Here is a 19,231-nt window from a genome sequence, read left to right as displayed (position 1 = left end):
TCCCAACAATGCCAACTTAGTACGGATTGGCATGGTTCTGTGTTTGGGATGGAAATGAAGGAAGAAGTTGTATCGTGCCAGTTCAGTTCTGGATTTGCTTGTTTTGTGCAACCTGAGGCCAGGGTCATGGTGGACATTGCTTTTTGCAGGTTGTGTGGTTAAAGAGGAATCTATATCCCACCTGTCACATTTTTGTCCTATTGCTAGGTTTGTGTGGAATGCAAGCCCTTTGAGATTGGATTTTGGCTCTGAAAGACAAATGTCATTGCAGCAAGTTTGTGTTTATCTAAATAACTTGTGGGCAGATTCAGAGGGGGTGGAAGATCTCTTTTCATTGAGTTCCATTATTTGTTGGCAATTATGCTAGTGTAGAAATGATTCGTGTTTCGGGGGAATTAGATGGAACCCGATAAAATTTTGGACAGATTGTCCAGTTTTATGCGTTTAAGGGTATGTTGCGGAGTACTACTCAGCCTAATTCCAGTTGTTGGAAAGCTCCTATTCATGACAGTCTGCAGCTTAACGCGGATGCCTCATTCAATGTTAAGTCCAGGGTATGTTGGGGTGGAATGTTGTTGAGAGACTCTTATGGTAGAGCTTTGAAGGTGGCTTTAGTTTGCTTTCAACATATAGGTAATGCAGACACAGCTGTTCTTAACGAAGGTTTGAAACTCATGCTTCAATGGGGATACACTGGCAGCGTGGTTATAGGAGATTGCAAACAGGTTATGGCTCTCAAACCTTCAAATTGCTTGGCTGCTGATTTATGTGAAAAATATCGAGTTGGAGATTTGATCAGTCTTCTGAGTTATTATTATTATTTTTTTCATAAATAGTGGTAGCCCGTAGGTTGAGTAAGTGAGCTGCCCATCATCAAAAGGGGAGATTTAGACACGGATATATTACCCTAGTGGTTGTTAGAGTCTTTGAATTGTGACTATAATGGTCTTTGGGCAACAAAATCCTTGTTTATATATAAAAGTTGAACCAAGCACCAATAGTTTTCCTTTCAACGGCCTTCCACAGGAAGGATCTCATGGCTTGAACAAGCTAATTGATGAGCCTATTAGGAATATGTTAAATTTGGATACTATGGACTGACTTGATGAGTTAAACCCTGCCAACATAAGAATGCAAGCTGTTAGCTCGAGACTTGACCTTGGAGAAGATCATCTTTTCAAAAGCATTGTAATCAACAGCCTTCTTCTTAGTGCATATAAGAGGCAGACCAAGGTATTTAGTTTGGAATTTAGCATTGGCGCCAAAGCAGTCTTAAATATCATTGATTTAAAGCATCAGAACTGAGATAAATGGAGGGCGATATTATATTCAAACAAGGACACATGGGAGTTTTTGCTGCATCTCTAATGAAATTTTTAACATATTTGATCCCAGCAGCAGTTATGGGAGCAAAAATCTCAGCAATTTGACTGCAAGAGAGTTTTGTAATTGAAGTTGACAAAGGAAAGCTTTTCCAGGAAAGAGGATAGGGAGGGGCAGAGCCGAGTAAGGTCTTGTAAAATCTGACAGCCTCATGTTATAGAATTTACGTTTTATAATGATAATGTGTTCGTCTTCTTTTGCAAAATCGAATAACAAATCATCAGCTCAAACATGAGGTAAAATGGAATTGGGAAAAACTGGTTTCTGGTTACACTGCTGAAGAACTAAAAAAGGAAAAAGAATACCACGCTTGTAATATGCAAACTGATCTATCCATCCAAGTTCAAACTTGATCTTTTCAATAGCACGCAGCCATTGTCATTTGTTAGTTTGTTCTCCACGTTTACAGTGGCAACTTCTTTCCCATTAAAATTGCATTTTTCTGCCAAGACTCTTTTCTGCTTTCCTGCTGTGTTTTCACAAGGATACCAACATCATTCATTGCCTCATACTTCTAAACAACCACGGAAGAAAAAAGAAAACAAAAAAAAGTGTCAAAGAAAAACAAGAAAACTATGAACATCATTTTCATATGAACAGTAGAAATTTGAGAGTTCTTTCATTCAAAGTTCTACAGAGGAGTATGAAGCTCCCATCATCACAGAGTGAAGAGCTTGAGTTTATTGGTTGAATTGGGATGGAAGGGGTTTCTTATGTACATAAGAAACAGAATAAGAAAAGAGACATGAAGAGTCCCCCATGATTTGTACAGAGTGAATGATACGACTACCACAACGAATTTTTTTTATTTGCTATTAGAATTGTGATGATTGTGAGGGTGCTGCCGAACCCTTGCAGATTGGGCACCAATTCTTCAGCCGCAGCCATTGGTGTATACAGGCCATATGATACCCATGATCACATTCCAACCTCCCCACCTCATCTCCAACCACATACTCTTCCTGCAAAAGATACACAATAGCAGACGGAACTTTATAACTAAAAGGTTTAACAGGAGATTAAAAAAACAATTCTTGAAAAGGTTTCAGGGGAAGGAGAGGATAAGTTGCAATTAGGGTGTCTGCAAAGCAACAGCTAATCAAATATACATTCCAGTTAGGTTCATTCAAAGCTAAGGAGCATGTGAAACTTAAGTGAGGAGTATCCCGAAAATGAATTGTACGTAGTTCTGTTTGTGCTACCTAAATCTTGACCCCCTTTTTTTATTTTTTTATTTTTTTTGTAGAGTTCATATATAACATTGGAGTGCTTGAATTACAAAAGCAAGAACCAAATTGGAGCATAAGGAGGTGTGGCGGTGTTGCCCGAGTGATAAAAAAAGGCCAGGCCAAAAGTGCCCCCCACCCTACTGATCCTAAGTTTGATTCCCCCCTCCCCCAACTAAACTACTAACCATTGCCATGGGAAAAAATAAAATAAAAATTTGGAGCATAAGGCATACCAAACAAAACCCTGTTTGTAATTGCTATACATGTCACTAGGTTGCAGTAGATGCTTTGTTTTTTTTTTTTTTTGGTCACGTTGGATGCATTTCAGATCAATGAAATAATGATAGACGTGAAACAGGGTGGTTTTACAAAGAGGCAAGCCAACTAAACTAATACCATAATTATCTACCAGGTCATGAACTCAATTTGCACATTTTTTTTTTCGTAACAGCATCTAAACCTGCCTAAGCCAACAAACCTGCAAAAAGAGAATTGTCTGAGGTTTGGCCAAATTAGATTCAAAATCACGCTGTTAAACCCTTGTTTGGCTTGAGGTTTGACACCCACCAAACCGGGAAGCCCGATTGCAATTATAGTTATAATTGCAGTAAAATTAGACAGAGAAAAAACAAATTAATTGAGAAATATCTGAGGTCAAAGTCGGCAGACCTGACAAATACTGCATTTGGTATCAACTTCATCTCTGTTGCACCCTATAATTCCTTCACGTGGAGATGTAGTCTGATAGATCCTTCTCTCAAGACATTTGGACAATGCTTCTTCTGGTAGTGCTGTGCTCACAGTACCCATTTTCTCCTCTAGAGCTAATAACTCCTGTTACAGCAGCGGCAATATACTGTTGATAGACCAGCTTAAGATAACATAGTTAAACTGAGATAGTAGTTGTTTTAAAACCACCAGACAAATGTTTGCTTATATATTGTTATTTTTTAAGAATGTCAACACAACTCTAAAAAATTAAGGTAATTCAGAGGATTGCAAGCATAAAGAAATCTCTAAGATGGCAGGGATAAAGAAAAATATTCTGGAAACAAATAAATCAAAGCCAACTTGTAGGAGTGCTATAAAATAATAATAAACCTCATATGACATATTATCAATGTCCAGTCTCATGTCTCTATGCTGATCGTAGAAGCCAAGGTCGCCAAGGAATAAATTTGTCTCCAGAGCAACTAATTGCTGCAGGACCAAAAAAAATAAAAAATAAAGTTAATCAACAAGTTGCCAACAAGGAGGATAAAATTGCAGAAATGAAGTGTTCAAGATTGACCACCTCATATGTTAATTCTTCATCTTGTTCAATCCTCTCTAGCGCTAAAAGTACCTGGACGGTAATCAGAAATATGAAAAAACTTTAAGATACACCAAAACTTCGCTTCACTAAAGGTAACAGTTAGAAACAGAAGGTAACTCGAATAATAATATAGACAAAATACCTCAGCAATCCCATCCATGTTATATCGCCGCAAGCCATTACGATACATTGAAGAACGGGTAATTCCATGTTCTTCAAGATCAGTTGGCATCATAATTGGCATATTGCCACCACTAGTACTTGAACAACCATTAAAATTTGAATGACTTGAAGAAGCTTCGACTGAAAACTGAAGCAATGAACTAGGAACATTTACGCCAACTTGCATCTCAGGTTGAGGCATTTGAGGAATCATACCAGAGGATTCAATCAATGACACATTGTTCCCATTTCCTTCATTAGAAAGCCTGGTTCTAGTGTCGCCAATTATTGACCTCCGAGTCCTAACTGACACAACACCATTATCCCTGCTAGGAGGCCAATTTCTGGCTCGTCTTGAATCAGAAATGGAGATGCCACTGGTAGAAAAGGAACCATGCCCCTCTTGTGCTGATGATCCGATCATCTTTTTCCCTCTGGCAGACGAACTACTTTCCCCTTCAGGATTTCTCTTTTTTACCATACCATTCCTTCTACTGAGGTTTGGTTCTGATGATGAACAACCTGAAGGAAGAACATCAGATATTGAACTGCATTTTAAATTTCTCAAACCATATCTACTTGCATTAGTATTGTTTCTTGCCCCCTGGGCGCTTTTAGATGCCAAGGGAATAGAGGAACCCAATAGGGTGTCTTGGCTGCTCAACACAGATTTTTGCCCCAATATCCTTGGAGATCTACCATTTGATGCCATACCAGAGCTCCCCACTTCCATCAATCTATGTTCACGGGACTCGGCATATTTTAATTTGGACCGAAGCCCTATTTGAATATTTCCCGATGAGGGAATAATTTCTGACACTCTCGACTCATCATCAACACTACTAGTTTCTGATGAATCTGTTTCTAAATGAGAAGATAGTTTTTTCCTCGATTCTTGGAAGGATTTTCTTGTTTTTGTCACCACAGAGCAAGTCCTAGCCGAGCTGCCAATTATTTCTTTGCCACTCGAAGATTTGGGCTTCTCAGAATTTCCAATTTGAGAACCTCTCGTATAGTTAAGTCTGCCATTGCATCCAAGTCGATTGCAGAATTGAGCATTTCGATCCCTGTTCTCAGTTGTATCTCTCAAGACAAGACCGGATCCCTTTCTAGGAATGACATGCCCTCCAATAGTTCTTTTACCAGAAAGCTCATCCATATATAGCAGTGTATACCCTTTACTATCTGTAACGTACAATAATATACTCCAATCACAAGACCTTCAACCGGATTTGGTCTTTTGACATCAATAGATTATAATTTAAGCTGAATAGACATATAATAAGGAATAAATATCATTTTCCAATATTCATTGTACTGCTGTGTACATAATACAACCTTAAAAGGAAACAAGCATAGCTTGCAATTATGGTGCTCCGATGATACATGAAATTGGGAAAACGAAAATCAAATGGATTACCATAATAATTGACTATACAAAGTTGACGGGAGTAACATTGAATTTCTACTATTGAGCTCAAATTTTATGGACATTTGAGAAATTCCAGGCACCAGAAGCATTCATGGAATCCACAAAGCTTTAGGGAATTTGATAATCAGTTATCTCCCTTTGCTAGAATATCAAAGTCTAGTAGAAAATCCTGGTTACGTTGTAATCAAGTGTTATACAATATAGAAACGGGAAACAATAAAGCAGAGAGAGATGCTAAAGGTAGGCTACATAAGGAAATCAAGTTCAGAACAGAAAACAACAGGAACTGTTTGAGCTTGATTTTCAAGATGGTAGAGAAAGAAAACATTGTTTCACAAATCTCATATGTTGTTACACATAATCATAATTCTCACACTAAAATCTTATTCTTGTTGGACACATCGCAACAGTCAACAGACATTATTCATGTACATTACTTAAAAGTAGGTAAGTGATTACAGGTGACAAACTGGGGGAACCCAGATAGATCAAATAGATACAATTTCAGAGCAGTCTTAGCATTTCAATTGCCTAATAAAGTGATACTAAAAAGCTTATATGCTAGATATTTCCCTTTATATCCCAATGCTAGGCCGTGAGGAAGTAAAAAATTTACTTAACTCAAACCAAATAACAAGAAAGCTTGAGTATTAACTTGATACCTTTAAGCCATGACCAGCAATAAAGCTCAATTAGAATCAAAAATTTATATTAAAATTTCGACTGACCAGGCAACTATTGGAACACTTAACAATATATTATCTCCTCCATAAATAATTTGAAGCCATCCACTCATTCTATGTTATTTTTATAAAATTCGCTAAAACATCAACATTTCTGCTCTATTTCAAGGGGTGCACTCCATACTGCTATCCCAGAGCCATCAGCCAAAAAAAATGTTGTTACTACAGTTTCATCTGTTCCTCTAAATTTCTGAAAAGCATAGTGACATTTTTACTCATTAGTCATCCCAAAAGGCTAAACACCTGCTAATAACACAACCAAAATATTTGCATAAACACCAAGTCCAACCTTATTAATAACCCAAATGCATATCATAATGTTAGAACATTAAAAATAAGGCACAAAAGAAAAACATTCTAGAGACTGTTCGGTTCGGTTCTCTGAAAACAGTTTTGTGTAATATAAGATAATAACAAACAATTCTCAGAGAACTACAAGAACTGTTCTCTGAAATTAAAACCTCTTTTTCACCGAGCTTTCATTGAACAGTTTACAAAGCTATCAACCAATCAATTTTCTTTTTTTATGTTTTCTGAAAAAAAGAGAACACTATGAACAGAAAACTGGATCAAGCAACCCAAGCTCTCAAGAAACTGAAAAGACTATGGATATCAGCGAGCCAAAATAGGCCTCCAACAGATCAATGAATACAATTCAAATAAATAACAAAAATATCCATCAAGAAGCCCACATACAAATAAAATCATAGGTAAAGTAGTAGCATGACAAGCACCTTAATAAAAAAGAGAATTACTGGGAAACATACAAACCACTTTTCCAAACAACAAAACTCGATCAATATATTGATGCCGCCTTATCAAGAGACTAAGTGGGGACAACAATTGTAAATGAAGAAGGAATATATATGCTTGAACTTCGAGAAAAAGAGCAAGCATTAGTTGCTGCAATTCTAGTAGGAGTAATTTGATCAGCAAATCATATAAATCACATGAAAACTTTCTAAAAATCACATTGTTCATAAAATCATCATCATCACCATATAAATATATTTATATATATAAATATATATACATACATATATATATATATATACAAAATAAAAAATCAATTTCATTACCCAAAGCTAAAAATAATACCCTCGTCATTAGAAGTCTTTGATTTTATTCAATTGATTTATCTGAAAATCGATTCAAAACAACAATCCAATAAACTCAAACCTACAAAAGACTCCATATAATTAAACTCTATCAAAAGAGTACAAAGATCATCGCAAATAAGAGCAAAAACAAAAGAGATAGCCAATACTTTTATTCTCAACTATCAATCATGTGAAAAATTATCATCTAGAAACAAAATTCAATTACGTAATCATCTCATAAGTTGAAACGAAAAACAAATAATATAAGAAACAAAGGCGATACAAGAGACCCACATGGCCAAAGCTTCATCAGTTCAAAACCGAAAAAAAAAAAAAAAAAAAAAAAAAAAAACACAGACACACACACGCAGAGAAAAGCTTTGCTTGGTTTAAATGATTCATAAATAAATTTTCCTCACTATCTGTTTATCAGGGCAAATAGCCGCTTTCCTTGCAGCTTGAACAATCAAAAAGTTCAAAAAATGAAAGACACCCGCCCATGATTTGATTCTCTAAATAACCAAACAAAATTATGACTGCATATACGATAAAAATAAAAATAAAAATAAAAAAAGTTGGGAGGAACGAATTTCTGTTCTCTACCTCTTTTTTCTGTTCTTCTTCTTTCTTCTCTGGTAAAGGAGATAGATAGAGATAAAGGGTTGATTACAAAAGAGGCGTTTGTTTGACAGAGAATAGAGAGAGAGAGAGAGAGAGAGAGAGAGAGTTTAGAGAGGAGAGAGAAACGTGTACATGTAAGATCCGAGGCTGAGGGAAGATGACTAATGAGAAAACAATTTCAGATGGAGAGCTTAAAGTAAAGAAACAAATTGCCGTCCTAACAATTGAGCGTGTGGTGAAATATGAGCCGTCAGATGAAACACTGTTGGACGGTCAAATATCGACGGCTGATGGGTGACCGAAACGTCACCGTCAAAGACTCACCCCAACTAACACAAACAGGAACCATATGCTCTTTTTGTGGACCGAACCCACCCCACCATCAGAATCTGAGGCTGATAAAACTCTCTCACAGACACCTAACCCAACCCAACCCAACCCATTGGTTTTTTTTTTTTTTTTTTTTTTTTGAAGTTTTTGTTTTTTCATCCCCTTTCTTTATTTTTGTATTCTCTCTTTTGGTTTTTCTTCCTTCCAGAAAAAACCAATTTTAAAATTTAAATTGGGATACACAAATATATCAAATACTTGGTTGCATAATTTTGTATATATAATTGATTTTTGATTTTTTTTTTTTCCATCAACCATACCAGTTTCGAGCTTTTAAAGCACCCTCATACAGTCATACTGCACCACCACACTTCTTATTTTACATGTATTAAAACCATTATTCATGGATGAACAGAATAGACCTTAAGAAAGGCACTTAGTGTTCGTGAATAGACCTCAATTAGTTGTTTTCTAATCAAAAGTAGACCAGAAGTTTAGAAGTACAAATACTTCAATCAGGTTTCATGTTAATAAGAACACTTCATAAAAATTTTTAGATATCTGTTGGATATTTTATGGCGTATTTATTATTTAAAAATAAATTTTATTATTTTGAACACACGAACACATTCATTAACGCGTTCAACCTCTAAAGAACAAAACATAATTATAATGATAAGATTTGATAATAATATCATATATAATTTTATATTTTTTTTTATATTCCACTATCCATATCTTTTAATTTATGCAACTTTTATATCAAATTTATAAATTAATTAAAGTTTTGTAATGGTATCATTCAATAAATATATAAATAAAAATTTATATTTATGTTAGTCGTGTTCACGTTGTATTTGTGTCCTACTTTGTTTTTACGTATATGTGTATGTGTATCAGTGTCATATCGTGTTCATGTCTTGTATCTATGCTTATTAGACGAACAATTTATATAGGCTTGTCAAGCTATTTACCAAGAGGATTTTTTTTTTTTTTTCCCCTTCCCCAAGATCTTCATCACATTGGGAAAAATATAAAAAGGGTGTACATGAGTTAGCAAATTAATTGATTTCATAATCCTAATTCTCATTGGACGGATTTTTAAAAATTTCTGATAACTCTTTTGCAAATATTACTATTATTTTATTTCAATTGCACTATTTAATTTTGAAATTATATTAAGTTCCCGTTGGAAAATATATTAAATTAAGTCCCTCCATTATCCTATATTAATAATCAGTCTTTTGTTACATCTCTAAACAACCTAATCTAAACTTATTAAGTTATTATCTCTTCTTCTTCTTTTTCAAAATAAATAACTTAAATCTTTTAGCAAACATTTTATTAAAACCAATCAAGACTATTTCTCTTAGGGAGAATGTATATTAATTATAAAGATCTTACATGTTTGCAAATCGAATTAGTAAATATTAAAAAATTGAGTTCACTAGATCTCTCGAAATTAAAATTATATTATGTGTGGTTGATAAGAATCACATCAAAACTCGAAAGTAATTTGTAATCTGGCAAAGGATAAGATTTCTTTGGTATCGAGGATAAAGGCTTCAAATAATGTTTGAAGAGACAAACTAAAATCCAAATCATTATGAGCTGCACTCCTCATTTTTTTGGTTTCAATAAAAAATGATGTTTGTTAAAGACTTTAAATTGATTTCCAAAATCTCTTTCACTTCAAGTTGGAATTATTAACTTGAGTTCAAGTTAAAATCTCATTATTCATGATTTATAGATATTTGCATCCGTCTGAGACTTATGGTACAATGACGAATTTTAAAAAATATAAATATATATATTTGGAACGGTTCTTTTTTTAAATTTAGATTAAAAAATAAAAATTGTGTGAATGATGGTGATGGTGGTTTGATTTTGTAAATGTTGTTACTTATTCAAATTAAATTGAGGATGATGTAGGATTTGGTGTTTAATTACTTTATGCCCAAATTCACATATTTTCTCTTGCTTTTTTGCATAATTGGGTGGAGTAACATATTTTTTTCTCATTCTCACTTTTTAAGCATACTCTTGTTCTTATATTCTGTGTATGCATTCGTTTTTATCCGCACAATTTTTAATGAGTCAAATCACATAAATTTCTCAACTGACCTTTTTTTCAAGTTCTAAGCACGCTTTTGCTCTTATGTTTTGCGTGCGACCTCGCTTTCTTTCGCACTATGTGTGACTTAATTTTTGTCACTTTTGACCTACTGCTCTCAAATTCTTTTTCTCTCTCGCTTTATGTATGATGGACAATACTTGGGTTCACCCAATTGGTGTGGCCCAATACAATTTAGACACATGTCCAAACTTTTAATATTTTTAATAATGGTTATTATCCAACTTACAAATTAAACCAAAACTCAGTTTAAAATTTTTAGAATCCTTCTTTTAGCATGGCTCTCTTCTCTCCCTTCTCCCTCTATCTCTCTTCACAAATCTCCATACCCAACCTCCATTGAAACCCTAGGTTATCTACATTAATCAAATATTCAACTTTTATTCAAAATGTAAAACAATATACAAACCAACATAAGGTCATAAGTGACACAAAATTGCACCCAATCGAAATTTGCAGTATTCACAAACTTTTAATCTTTCTTTTTCTTATTTTCCACCAATGAATAAAAAAAAAAAAGAAAAAAAGAAAAGAAAGAACAACCGTTTGTCCTATCAATTGAAGGTGTTGAGAACTTGGGAGGGATGCAAAAAAATAAATCTAACTCTGACAAAAATATAAATCTAACTAAGAAATAAATGTAGAAAAAAACTCTATTCAAATATAGATTAACATCAATTTTTCATATAATATTTTAAGCTCTTATTCCTTCTCTATTCAACACTTTAATTGGTACATTTTTTGGGTATAGAAACAATCGTGATTCTCTTGGAAAGCAAAAAAAAAAAAACTTTAGGATTTGGTTTAACCGGTAAGAAAATGAGTAATGATTATTTTTAGAAATCTTAAAATTTTAAATGTGTCTAAATTGTATTGGATCATATCAGTTAGGATGATGAATTTTATCCTTCGAGGAGAGAACCCAAGTATTGTCCATTATATACATTGTTGGAAGAAAAAAAAATACCCTTTAAATAACTACCATCTTCCAAAAATTATATTTTCTTTGCCTAAAATAACATCAATTAAGTTATCCAATTGCTCCCTGTAAAGGGGCCATTTAAGTTAATCCAATGCCCAAACTAGCCCTGAACAAACCAGTAAATTCACCTGAGTTAATTAAAAATCAAATATTTATGGAAAATAATTACTTAACCAAACCAATTTTTTATAAAATATTATTAATGGAGGGAAATCTGACTTTCCGGTTGGTTATTTGGCTGTCTTTGTATGCCACCAGATTTTTGTTTTTATTTAAAAAAGAAATTTGCCATATTCCACTACTTGATATATATGTATATTAGCAACCACTACTTAATATTTATATTTTGAGATTTAATACAAATTTGGTTATCTTTTAGTATACAATAAACAATTTGACAAATTTATATTGTTAGGAGATTTGTTCACTAACGGTGGCTTTGACCGTTTGGAATTAGGGAAGGACTTCGCGTGGGCGGCTTATGAACAAGGCTGTTCGGACCCCCTCCCTCTTGTATTTTATCTTCAAAGTTGCTACAGTTAATTCATACTTTATCAAATTTTATTTTTTAAAAAAGAATAAGAAGAAGAAATGGGAATCAAGAATTTAATAAGAAGTCAAATGCAAATATTTAGGGTAATTTGCAAACAAACCCTCTTATACTAAACAGTTTTTTGCAAGTTGTCTTAATTTCTACAACTGCTATTGAAAATTTTTAAGATACCCTTGAGGGGTCAAATTGACAAAGTACAATATTTTAAATATTTGAGATGCACAAATTAAATTATATTGTTATGTAGTACAATTTTTCTAAACAGGAATGACTTACATTTTGCACTAAATTTTGCTCTCTCACTTTCACAATACTTAATTTAAATTTTATCATTTTCGAATTTTAGGCTCATTTGACAATATGGGAATAAATTTCAAAAAGTTGCATAGTAAATGAAAATTATCTTTCCGACACAGAAAAAATAAAATAAAAGGAAATTATCAAATGTAATGTTGAATTTTAAAATATAGGCACAACAAAAATTGGACGGTAAGAACTTGAAAGTGTAATTGACGCGCTTGTGAAGAGAGTGAGCGGACGAAAATAGGTCTAGTATTGCGAAATGGTCAACCTGTCTCCTAATGGAGTGAGAGTTATTGGATGATGACATGACGTCTGGGTTTAATAAAAGGGCACCTTGAGTTGCGCATATTTCACGCTCACATTACTTGCGATGCCAACCAAACGCCCAAAACCAATCTTTACTTCTTATTCCACCTATCCTTAATTTCAATTCCACTACCCTTAATTTCTTCCATTTCTTTTCCCTTCAATGCAAGAAAATCACTCTTCAATTTTACTTTTTACAAGGTACGCTATCTATGGGTTTCATTTCCCCTCCCTCTCTCTCTCTCTATATATATTTATATATGTATGTATCGATTGTATGTTATTGTAGCAAAGGATGAACCAGTTAATTTGTTGATTGCTGTTTCGGTTGTTTTTACTTTTGGTTGGTATTTGTTTTCTTTCCATCATTTTTCCCCAATTTGAAACCAGAACATTGTTATTTGTAAGAAAATGTGTAAAAATAAATAAATAAATAAATAAAAGGGTTTGTGGTTTTTAGGACGAGTCTGGTTAATTTCTTTGGGACGAGTCTGATGTACGTAATTTTATCTTTATCTTCATTTTCATTGAAAGTTATTTTCTGTTTCGAAAACAATGCCCACCCACCCACTCACCCAGCCGACCGAAATTTTAATAATTATTTATGTTAACTGTGCCTTGCTTGGCCATTGGCAATGGTGATGATAACAATTTTCATTTTCTAAGGGCTTGATCAGATGTGCATTTAAAATGAGTGACCCTGTTCACTTTTTAATGACATTTTGAATGAACAGCGTAAACATTGGAAAGTAGGAGATTTCACCATATTCTTCTTATTCATGTTTATAAACACCTTTTTGGTTTTTAGATGACTATCATTTTTAAATAGATCTTTCAAAGTTGAGGATATCGGAAGTGGCATGGGCCGGATATGACCCACGAAAAGAGGATCGGGCCAAGAAATTGGATTCAGTCCACACGATGACGTTGCGGAATGGGCTGAATGCACGGGATCTTCCGAAAAGAACTAGGCCCGTAAGGAATGAGGCCTCAGGTCGAGGGACCCAACTTAGGGAATCACTTATAGCATTCTAATGGCACTTGTAAAAGCCTATAAATAGGCAGGAAGGAGAGATTGTAAGGGGATTTTTGTTGAAAATGTAATGAGACTCGGTCAAAATAGAGGGAGTTAATTCTTTGCAACTTCAAGAGTAAACATTGAAAAGTAACAAGCTACAAGATTATGATGGTCCCAACTTTGTTAGGTTCAAAGGCAAAATTTTACAATAATAATTGAAAATTTTCTTTTAGGCTAGAGATTTCCGGACAGAACTTTAGAACTGTTCTGGTGTTTCAATATTGCAAAAATAATAATTCTAAACACATGTTGATATATGAAAGTGTGACTCGAGGCAAATTAGTAGTTCTATGTTTTTTGTTTTATCTGCTCTCTGCATATAATTTTTACTATTAACAATACATGACAGATAATATATCTTGTAACCTGTTAATTTTAACCATTAACATCCGTCTCTCTTTAAATCAAATACTAAAAGATACTAGTTTGCAAGGGAGAACATTCTGATTTATAGTTCCAAGTTGCCTCATGTATAATCCTTTAACACGGTGTGAGATTAGATTAATATTATAGAACTAGCAGGTGCAGAATTACACTGATCAAGCAGCTTAGCCAGAATCTTCAATCCCGAATGTAGATGTTTGGTTACTAACAGGCCAGTGGCTTATCAGTACCAAGCCCTTACTTCTCAAAGAGAGGTCAGGGATTGGAGCCTCCGTAGAGGCATGTGTGTGTGAGTACCGAACTAGGGAAAAAAATGTAGATGCTTAGTTATGTAGAATGTTTTTACTCTCTGTCTCTCAAATTTGCACCGGCTCTATGTATGTACCTTGAATGCAGGGTCTCTTAAATTCATCACGATTAATGGCAACAAAAGGAAAGGAGTCTGGTCAGGGGAGGGAGAGGAGGGGAATATCCCCTACATTACCCCATCATCATGCTAACACCACGCAGCGCAGGAGAAGTCCCAACCCATCCGCCACAGCCTCTATTGATGAACATAAAGATGGAGCAACCCAACCCGAGAAACCTCGTATACCGAATTATCTAAGACCTACCATCAGCTCAAGTCATGATCCTTCTATGCTTACTAAGAAACAAACTTCCAACACTGCCAAAAAGCCCCTTCTCAATAGGAGAAGATCTCTTGACAAGCCTCCATCGCCTTCTCAATTACCTAAAACGCGCACTTCTCCAAGTCCTGTAGAGAGAAATCCCCGGGTTCTACCCAAAACCACCACTAAGCCAAAAACCCAAACTGATAGGCTGTCGAAAGCACCTACCAAGTCTCACTCATTTTCTTCAAGATCAGCGAGTGCAAAGAAGAGCTCAAGCACTACCATCAAGAATCCAAACAGTGAAAGTGGCAGTGAGGCCACAACAAAAGCACCAAGTAGTGTTAGTTCTACTGATGTAGCCAATTCTTCGAGGCCTGACTCCGAACAAGAAGATCAAGAATCATCGGTTAGTGAGGTTGAAAAAGAGATAATGTTAATGAAGGCTGAGAGAAACAATGAAGTACCAACTGAAATTTCACTATTGGAGGAAAATGAAGATGTGGATATGGTACAAGTGGAACTAGAGAATGAAGAAGAGGACCTTCTCAAGCCTTTTGATTCCTCGAATATTTTAGAAGATCAAATTGCATTTCATCTGCCTGGTGAAATGAAAGATCCTGTCGATAATAAAGTACATGTTGAAGTAACAAGTGATGATCATCATGAAGTAGAAGAAGACCACGGCACAGAGGAAAGTGATAAAAATCACCCAGAGGAGAGTTTTGCAGGTGAGCCTAATGTTGAGGAGAGCTTTGTAGGTGAGCCTAAAGTTGAGGGTGAACAGAAGGAAGGAGAAGAAATTACTAGTGAAAAATCTGAAGGCAAGGCACTAGATGAGAAGGTTGATGTAGGTGAGAAAGAAGAGGTTGATGATGGAAGCCAAACACTGAACTCGAAGGAAAGAGAAGAAGAGGAAAGTGTTGCGAAGGAAGCCAAACCAGAGGCAAAGGATGCAATGGCGAAGAGCCATGGGGGTCAAGGAAAGAGGGATTGTCAACCATCCAATGACGTGATCGAGGAGACCGCAAGTAAGCTTCTCGAGAAGAGGAAACACAAGGTGCAAGCACTGGTTGGGGCCTTTGAAACTGTCATATCCTTGCAAGAGCCTGAGGCCTAGCATAGAATCGTCACCAAATAAAAGGGGTCAAATGAGGCCTAAATTATTCTCCTAAATTATTTTTGTGACGCATGAAGATCAATATGTTACAATGTACTTGGGTTTCTTGTACCCTTCTTTTTCTCTTTTTCATTTTTAAAAAAAGTTATTATTCAGTGTTTTTGTCCCCGTCTAGCTCCAAGAAGGAAAAACAGGAGACAGGGTTAACATTTATTTTCATTTTCCATTTTCCTTTGGACATATAAATATCCAGTGTATTCTTTTTTCAAGGAAAAAACAATGAATCTTCTGTACTTGAACATTTGTATAAATGAATACATTCATTATTGTTGATTTCATAAAAAATAAAAAATAAAAATAAAAATGAGAGATTTATTACTGTAAGTGTTCCCCTACAAAAATTATTGAATTCACACAAGAAATAAATGAATGAAAGCTTAATGTCATGGACATCCTTCAGCAATATATCAACCTTTTCTTTCTCATGGAAATTAATTAACAAAACATGTATACAGTCGGCAGTATATGCTACTTTTGTTAAGTCCCAAAACTGTTTCCTCTGCAATAACTTAGCTCCAGAGAGATCTGTCTTTCCAACCGAAGCTGACGACGAAAATTAACAATGAACATCTCTGCTCTCTTATCGATATCTTCTTCATCAGCAGCAACAGCAGCAGCATAGCTTCTTGTCCTCTGCAGACACCATGTCGAACTACTTTCGTTCTGATTTTCATCTTTGGTGAATTCACACAAGCCTAACCGGTCATTAAAGCTTACACTGCGACTCTTACGAGCATTTGTGATGGAAGCTAGCCGACACCGGTGGATGTAAAAGTGGTGCAGTAGGAAGCTTACCTTCTTAAGGGACCTCTTCAGATGGCTTAGGAGTGACCAGTTTCTTCTACCCATTTGTGTTGTAGATGTGAAAATGATTGGAAATAATACTATGTGAATGTGTGAAGTGGAGATATGAGAAATGGAGCTTTGGGTTTTTATAAGGGAAGACATTGTAACGCATAAAGAGAATTCTCATACAAGATACTCAGTTGTGGAGGGTTGCGTTTGCGTGTGACAAATGATTAAACAGCTAAGCATATACTGTGAAGTTTCATGGAAATGTTATGAGTTATATTTATTATATAATTGTAGGGTTGTGGAAAGTACAAATTTGATGGTCATGATTATTTGTTCTTATTTATTAGACGGATAAGATGAATGTTTTCGTGGTGAAATTCAAGTACGTAGAACTCATTTCACTATCCAAAACGTTTAATTTTTCTTACTGAATCATAACCTGATTGCTAGTGTTTGTCAATTTGTATATAACTCAAAGTAGAATATTTGGCTGTCATTCCTCATTCCAACCAATGGACACATCAACTTTCGAATTACGTTTCTCTATGTTCATATTTATTTAATTAGGACCACGTGGCAAATGTGGTTACTGGGAAGTTTGAGTTACAAATTCTTTATGGTTTCTCCGAGTTAAAAAATGATTAATTCCATAACAGTAATATAAAAATAGATTTTATAACATAAACTTAGATGTATAATTTAAAAATATTACTTTAGTATTTAAATAAATGAAGCTATTTTTATAAATTTTGTTGGGAAGTTATTGTGGCATTTGAAAAGTCATCAAGAAGGTGTGTGCTTTACATACAGTCTTTATGACAAGTCAGTCTACATTTAATTAATTGGGGAAGGACCTTTTAATAATTGTAAGGCAAAAGTGTAAAAAAAATATATATATATTTAAGGCAATAGTGCAATATATATATATATATATATATATATATATGAATTATCAAGAAAGTGAAAAATAAATTTCTTGGACTATCTCGGATTACAAATTAAACCCTCAACTATATAAAAAGTTGTAAATAAGTCTCTCCAGATCACCAGACCATATTTATTGGTATCTGTTGATTCACACACCTATGTATTTTCAAGTAATGCCTAAATTATCCTTTTGAAGGAATATTATACCCCATTTGCAGATAGTCCAGGGGATTATTTTTCATTTTCTTGATAGTTGTTTTTTTTTTTTTTTTTTTTTTTTTTTTTTTTTTTTTTTGCAATTTTTTTTTGTTATTATTTTAAATTATTATTATTACTACTACCACCACCGCCACTACTATTATTATTAAATCTTATTATTATTATTATTATTATTTGAACTATTTTTTAATAATTTATGAACTTTCATAAACTGTTTGTAGGTATATAGATCCATCAGGCAAATTATTTTTGTTATTATTTTAAATAATAATAATAATATTATTATTATTTTAAATTATTTTTGTTATTATTTTAAATATATTATTATTATTATTATTATTTTGATAATTTATGAGTTTGCAAAAATTGTTTATATGTATATGGATCCATCAATCAAACAATTTGTTTTTGTCATTATTTTAAAATTTTATTATTATTACTATTACCACTACTAGTACTATTATTATTATTATTAGTTATTGTTATTATTCTTATTGTTAATTTGCGGAGGTTCTTAAACTGATTCACATACTTTGCAACTAAGCAATTTATTTTTGTTATTTTAATAAATACAACTACTACTATTTGTTATTTTTATTATTATTATTATTTGAAATATGTTTTGACAATTTATGAGCTTGCGAAAACTATTTGTAGCCATATGGCAATTAATCAAGCAATTTATTTTTGTTCTTTTTTAAATTATTATTATTATTATTATTAATACTACTACTAATACTATTATTATTATAACTAATATTATTAGTTATTAATAATATTAATAATAATTGTATTATTATTATTATTATTATTATTATTGATATTAGTTGTTATTATTAGGAAAAATTGTAAAAAAAATTCATGAACTAATGGTTAGTATTTGATAATTTTGACCGGCAATCGAGAAAGGTTTATTTGTAACTTTTTATATAATTAAGAGTTTGATTTGCAACTCAAAATAGTAAAAAAAAAAAAAAATTATTTTTCACTTTATGATACTTTATGGATCTTTTTTGCACTTTTAAGTCATTTTAATTTAATCTCTACAACAGAAGAAAACTGCTTTGCTTCGCATGAGGATCCAAACAAACCACAGTCAAGCCCGTTATTAGACCAACATTTTCCAATCATTGCAATACAAGTCCACTTTATAATCAAATCATCAAATTGTGATCTCCTCTCCGTTTTGCAAAAAAAGTCCAGACAATCCGAACAAATTATGAGTGCGTTTGTTAGAGCTTTTTAATATTAAAAAGTCTTTTATTGTGTGAAAAGAATTTTATTGAAAGGAATTCATGAAAGTCTTTTTTTATTAATACCAAAACAACCGATTTGTTATAAAAATGTTTTTCGCGGAATTATGTTCGGCAACGAAATTTTATTTTAAAAATTTATTTTACTTTAATCAAAACACACAATATCATCAAATTGCTGATATGAATTT

The 19,231-nt window shown here is 33.5% G+C and overlaps 3 protein-coding genes across 4 annotated transcripts; 1 reads left to right on the top strand and 2 right to left on the bottom strand.

The window, feature by feature from the left end:
* Positions 1 to 1,968: 1,968 nt before the first annotated feature.
* On the bottom strand, positions 1,969 to 8,163 carry LOC132308764 (probable E3 ubiquitin-protein ligase ZFP1). Of its 2 annotated transcripts, none has more exons than XM_059806973.1 (6): positions 7,968 to 8,163; positions 4,070 to 5,355; positions 3,907 to 3,957; positions 3,714 to 3,812; positions 3,282 to 3,446; positions 1,969 to 2,345 (listed from the first exon to the last, which is right to left on the bottom strand). In XM_059806973.1, the coding sequence occupies exons 2-6, from the start codon at positions 5,246 to 5,248 to the stop codon at positions 2,199 to 2,201; spliced, it is 1,641 nt and encodes a 546-aa protein (XP_059662956.1). In that variant the 5' UTR covers positions 5,249 to 5,355; positions 7,968 to 8,163; the 3' UTR covers positions 1,969 to 2,198. The 2 variants fall into 2 exon arrangements, with proteins under 2 accessions (XP_059662956.1, XP_059662955.1); XM_059806972.1 differs by having other exon boundaries at positions 4,070 to 5,274.
* A 4,504-nt stretch (positions 8,164 to 12,667) lies between these two features.
* On the top strand, positions 12,668 to 16,272 carry LOC132310499 (uncharacterized). The gene is made up of 2 exons (XM_059808668.1): positions 12,668 to 12,794; positions 14,452 to 16,272. The coding sequence occupies exon 2, from the start codon at positions 14,476 to 14,478 to the stop codon at positions 15,784 to 15,786; it is 1,311 nt and encodes a 436-aa protein (XP_059664651.1). The 5' UTR covers positions 12,668 to 12,794; positions 14,452 to 14,475; the 3' UTR covers positions 15,787 to 16,272.
* Positions 16,273 to 16,323: 51 nt separating this feature from the next.
* On the bottom strand, positions 16,324 to 16,695 carry LOC132310010 (uncharacterized). Its single transcript, XM_059808253.1, has one exon. It carries the CDS (start codon positions 16,693 to 16,695, stop codon positions 16,324 to 16,326), a length of 372 nt encoding a protein of 123 aa, XP_059664236.1.
* Positions 16,696 to 19,231: the final 2,536 nt, after the last annotated feature.

This window comes from Cornus florida, unplaced genomic scaffold (genome assembly GCF_030987335.1).
Source record: "Cornus florida cultivar Cherokee Brave unplaced genomic scaffold, ASM3098733v1 CherokeeBrave_3.0.0_Hap2_Chr05, whole genome shotgun sequence".
Classification (NCBI taxonomy): domain Eukaryota; kingdom Viridiplantae; phylum Streptophyta; class Magnoliopsida; order Cornales; family Cornaceae; genus Cornus; species Cornus florida.
Note: the sequence above shows the minus strand (reverse complement) of the source record. Positions and strands in the feature narration are given on the sequence as shown.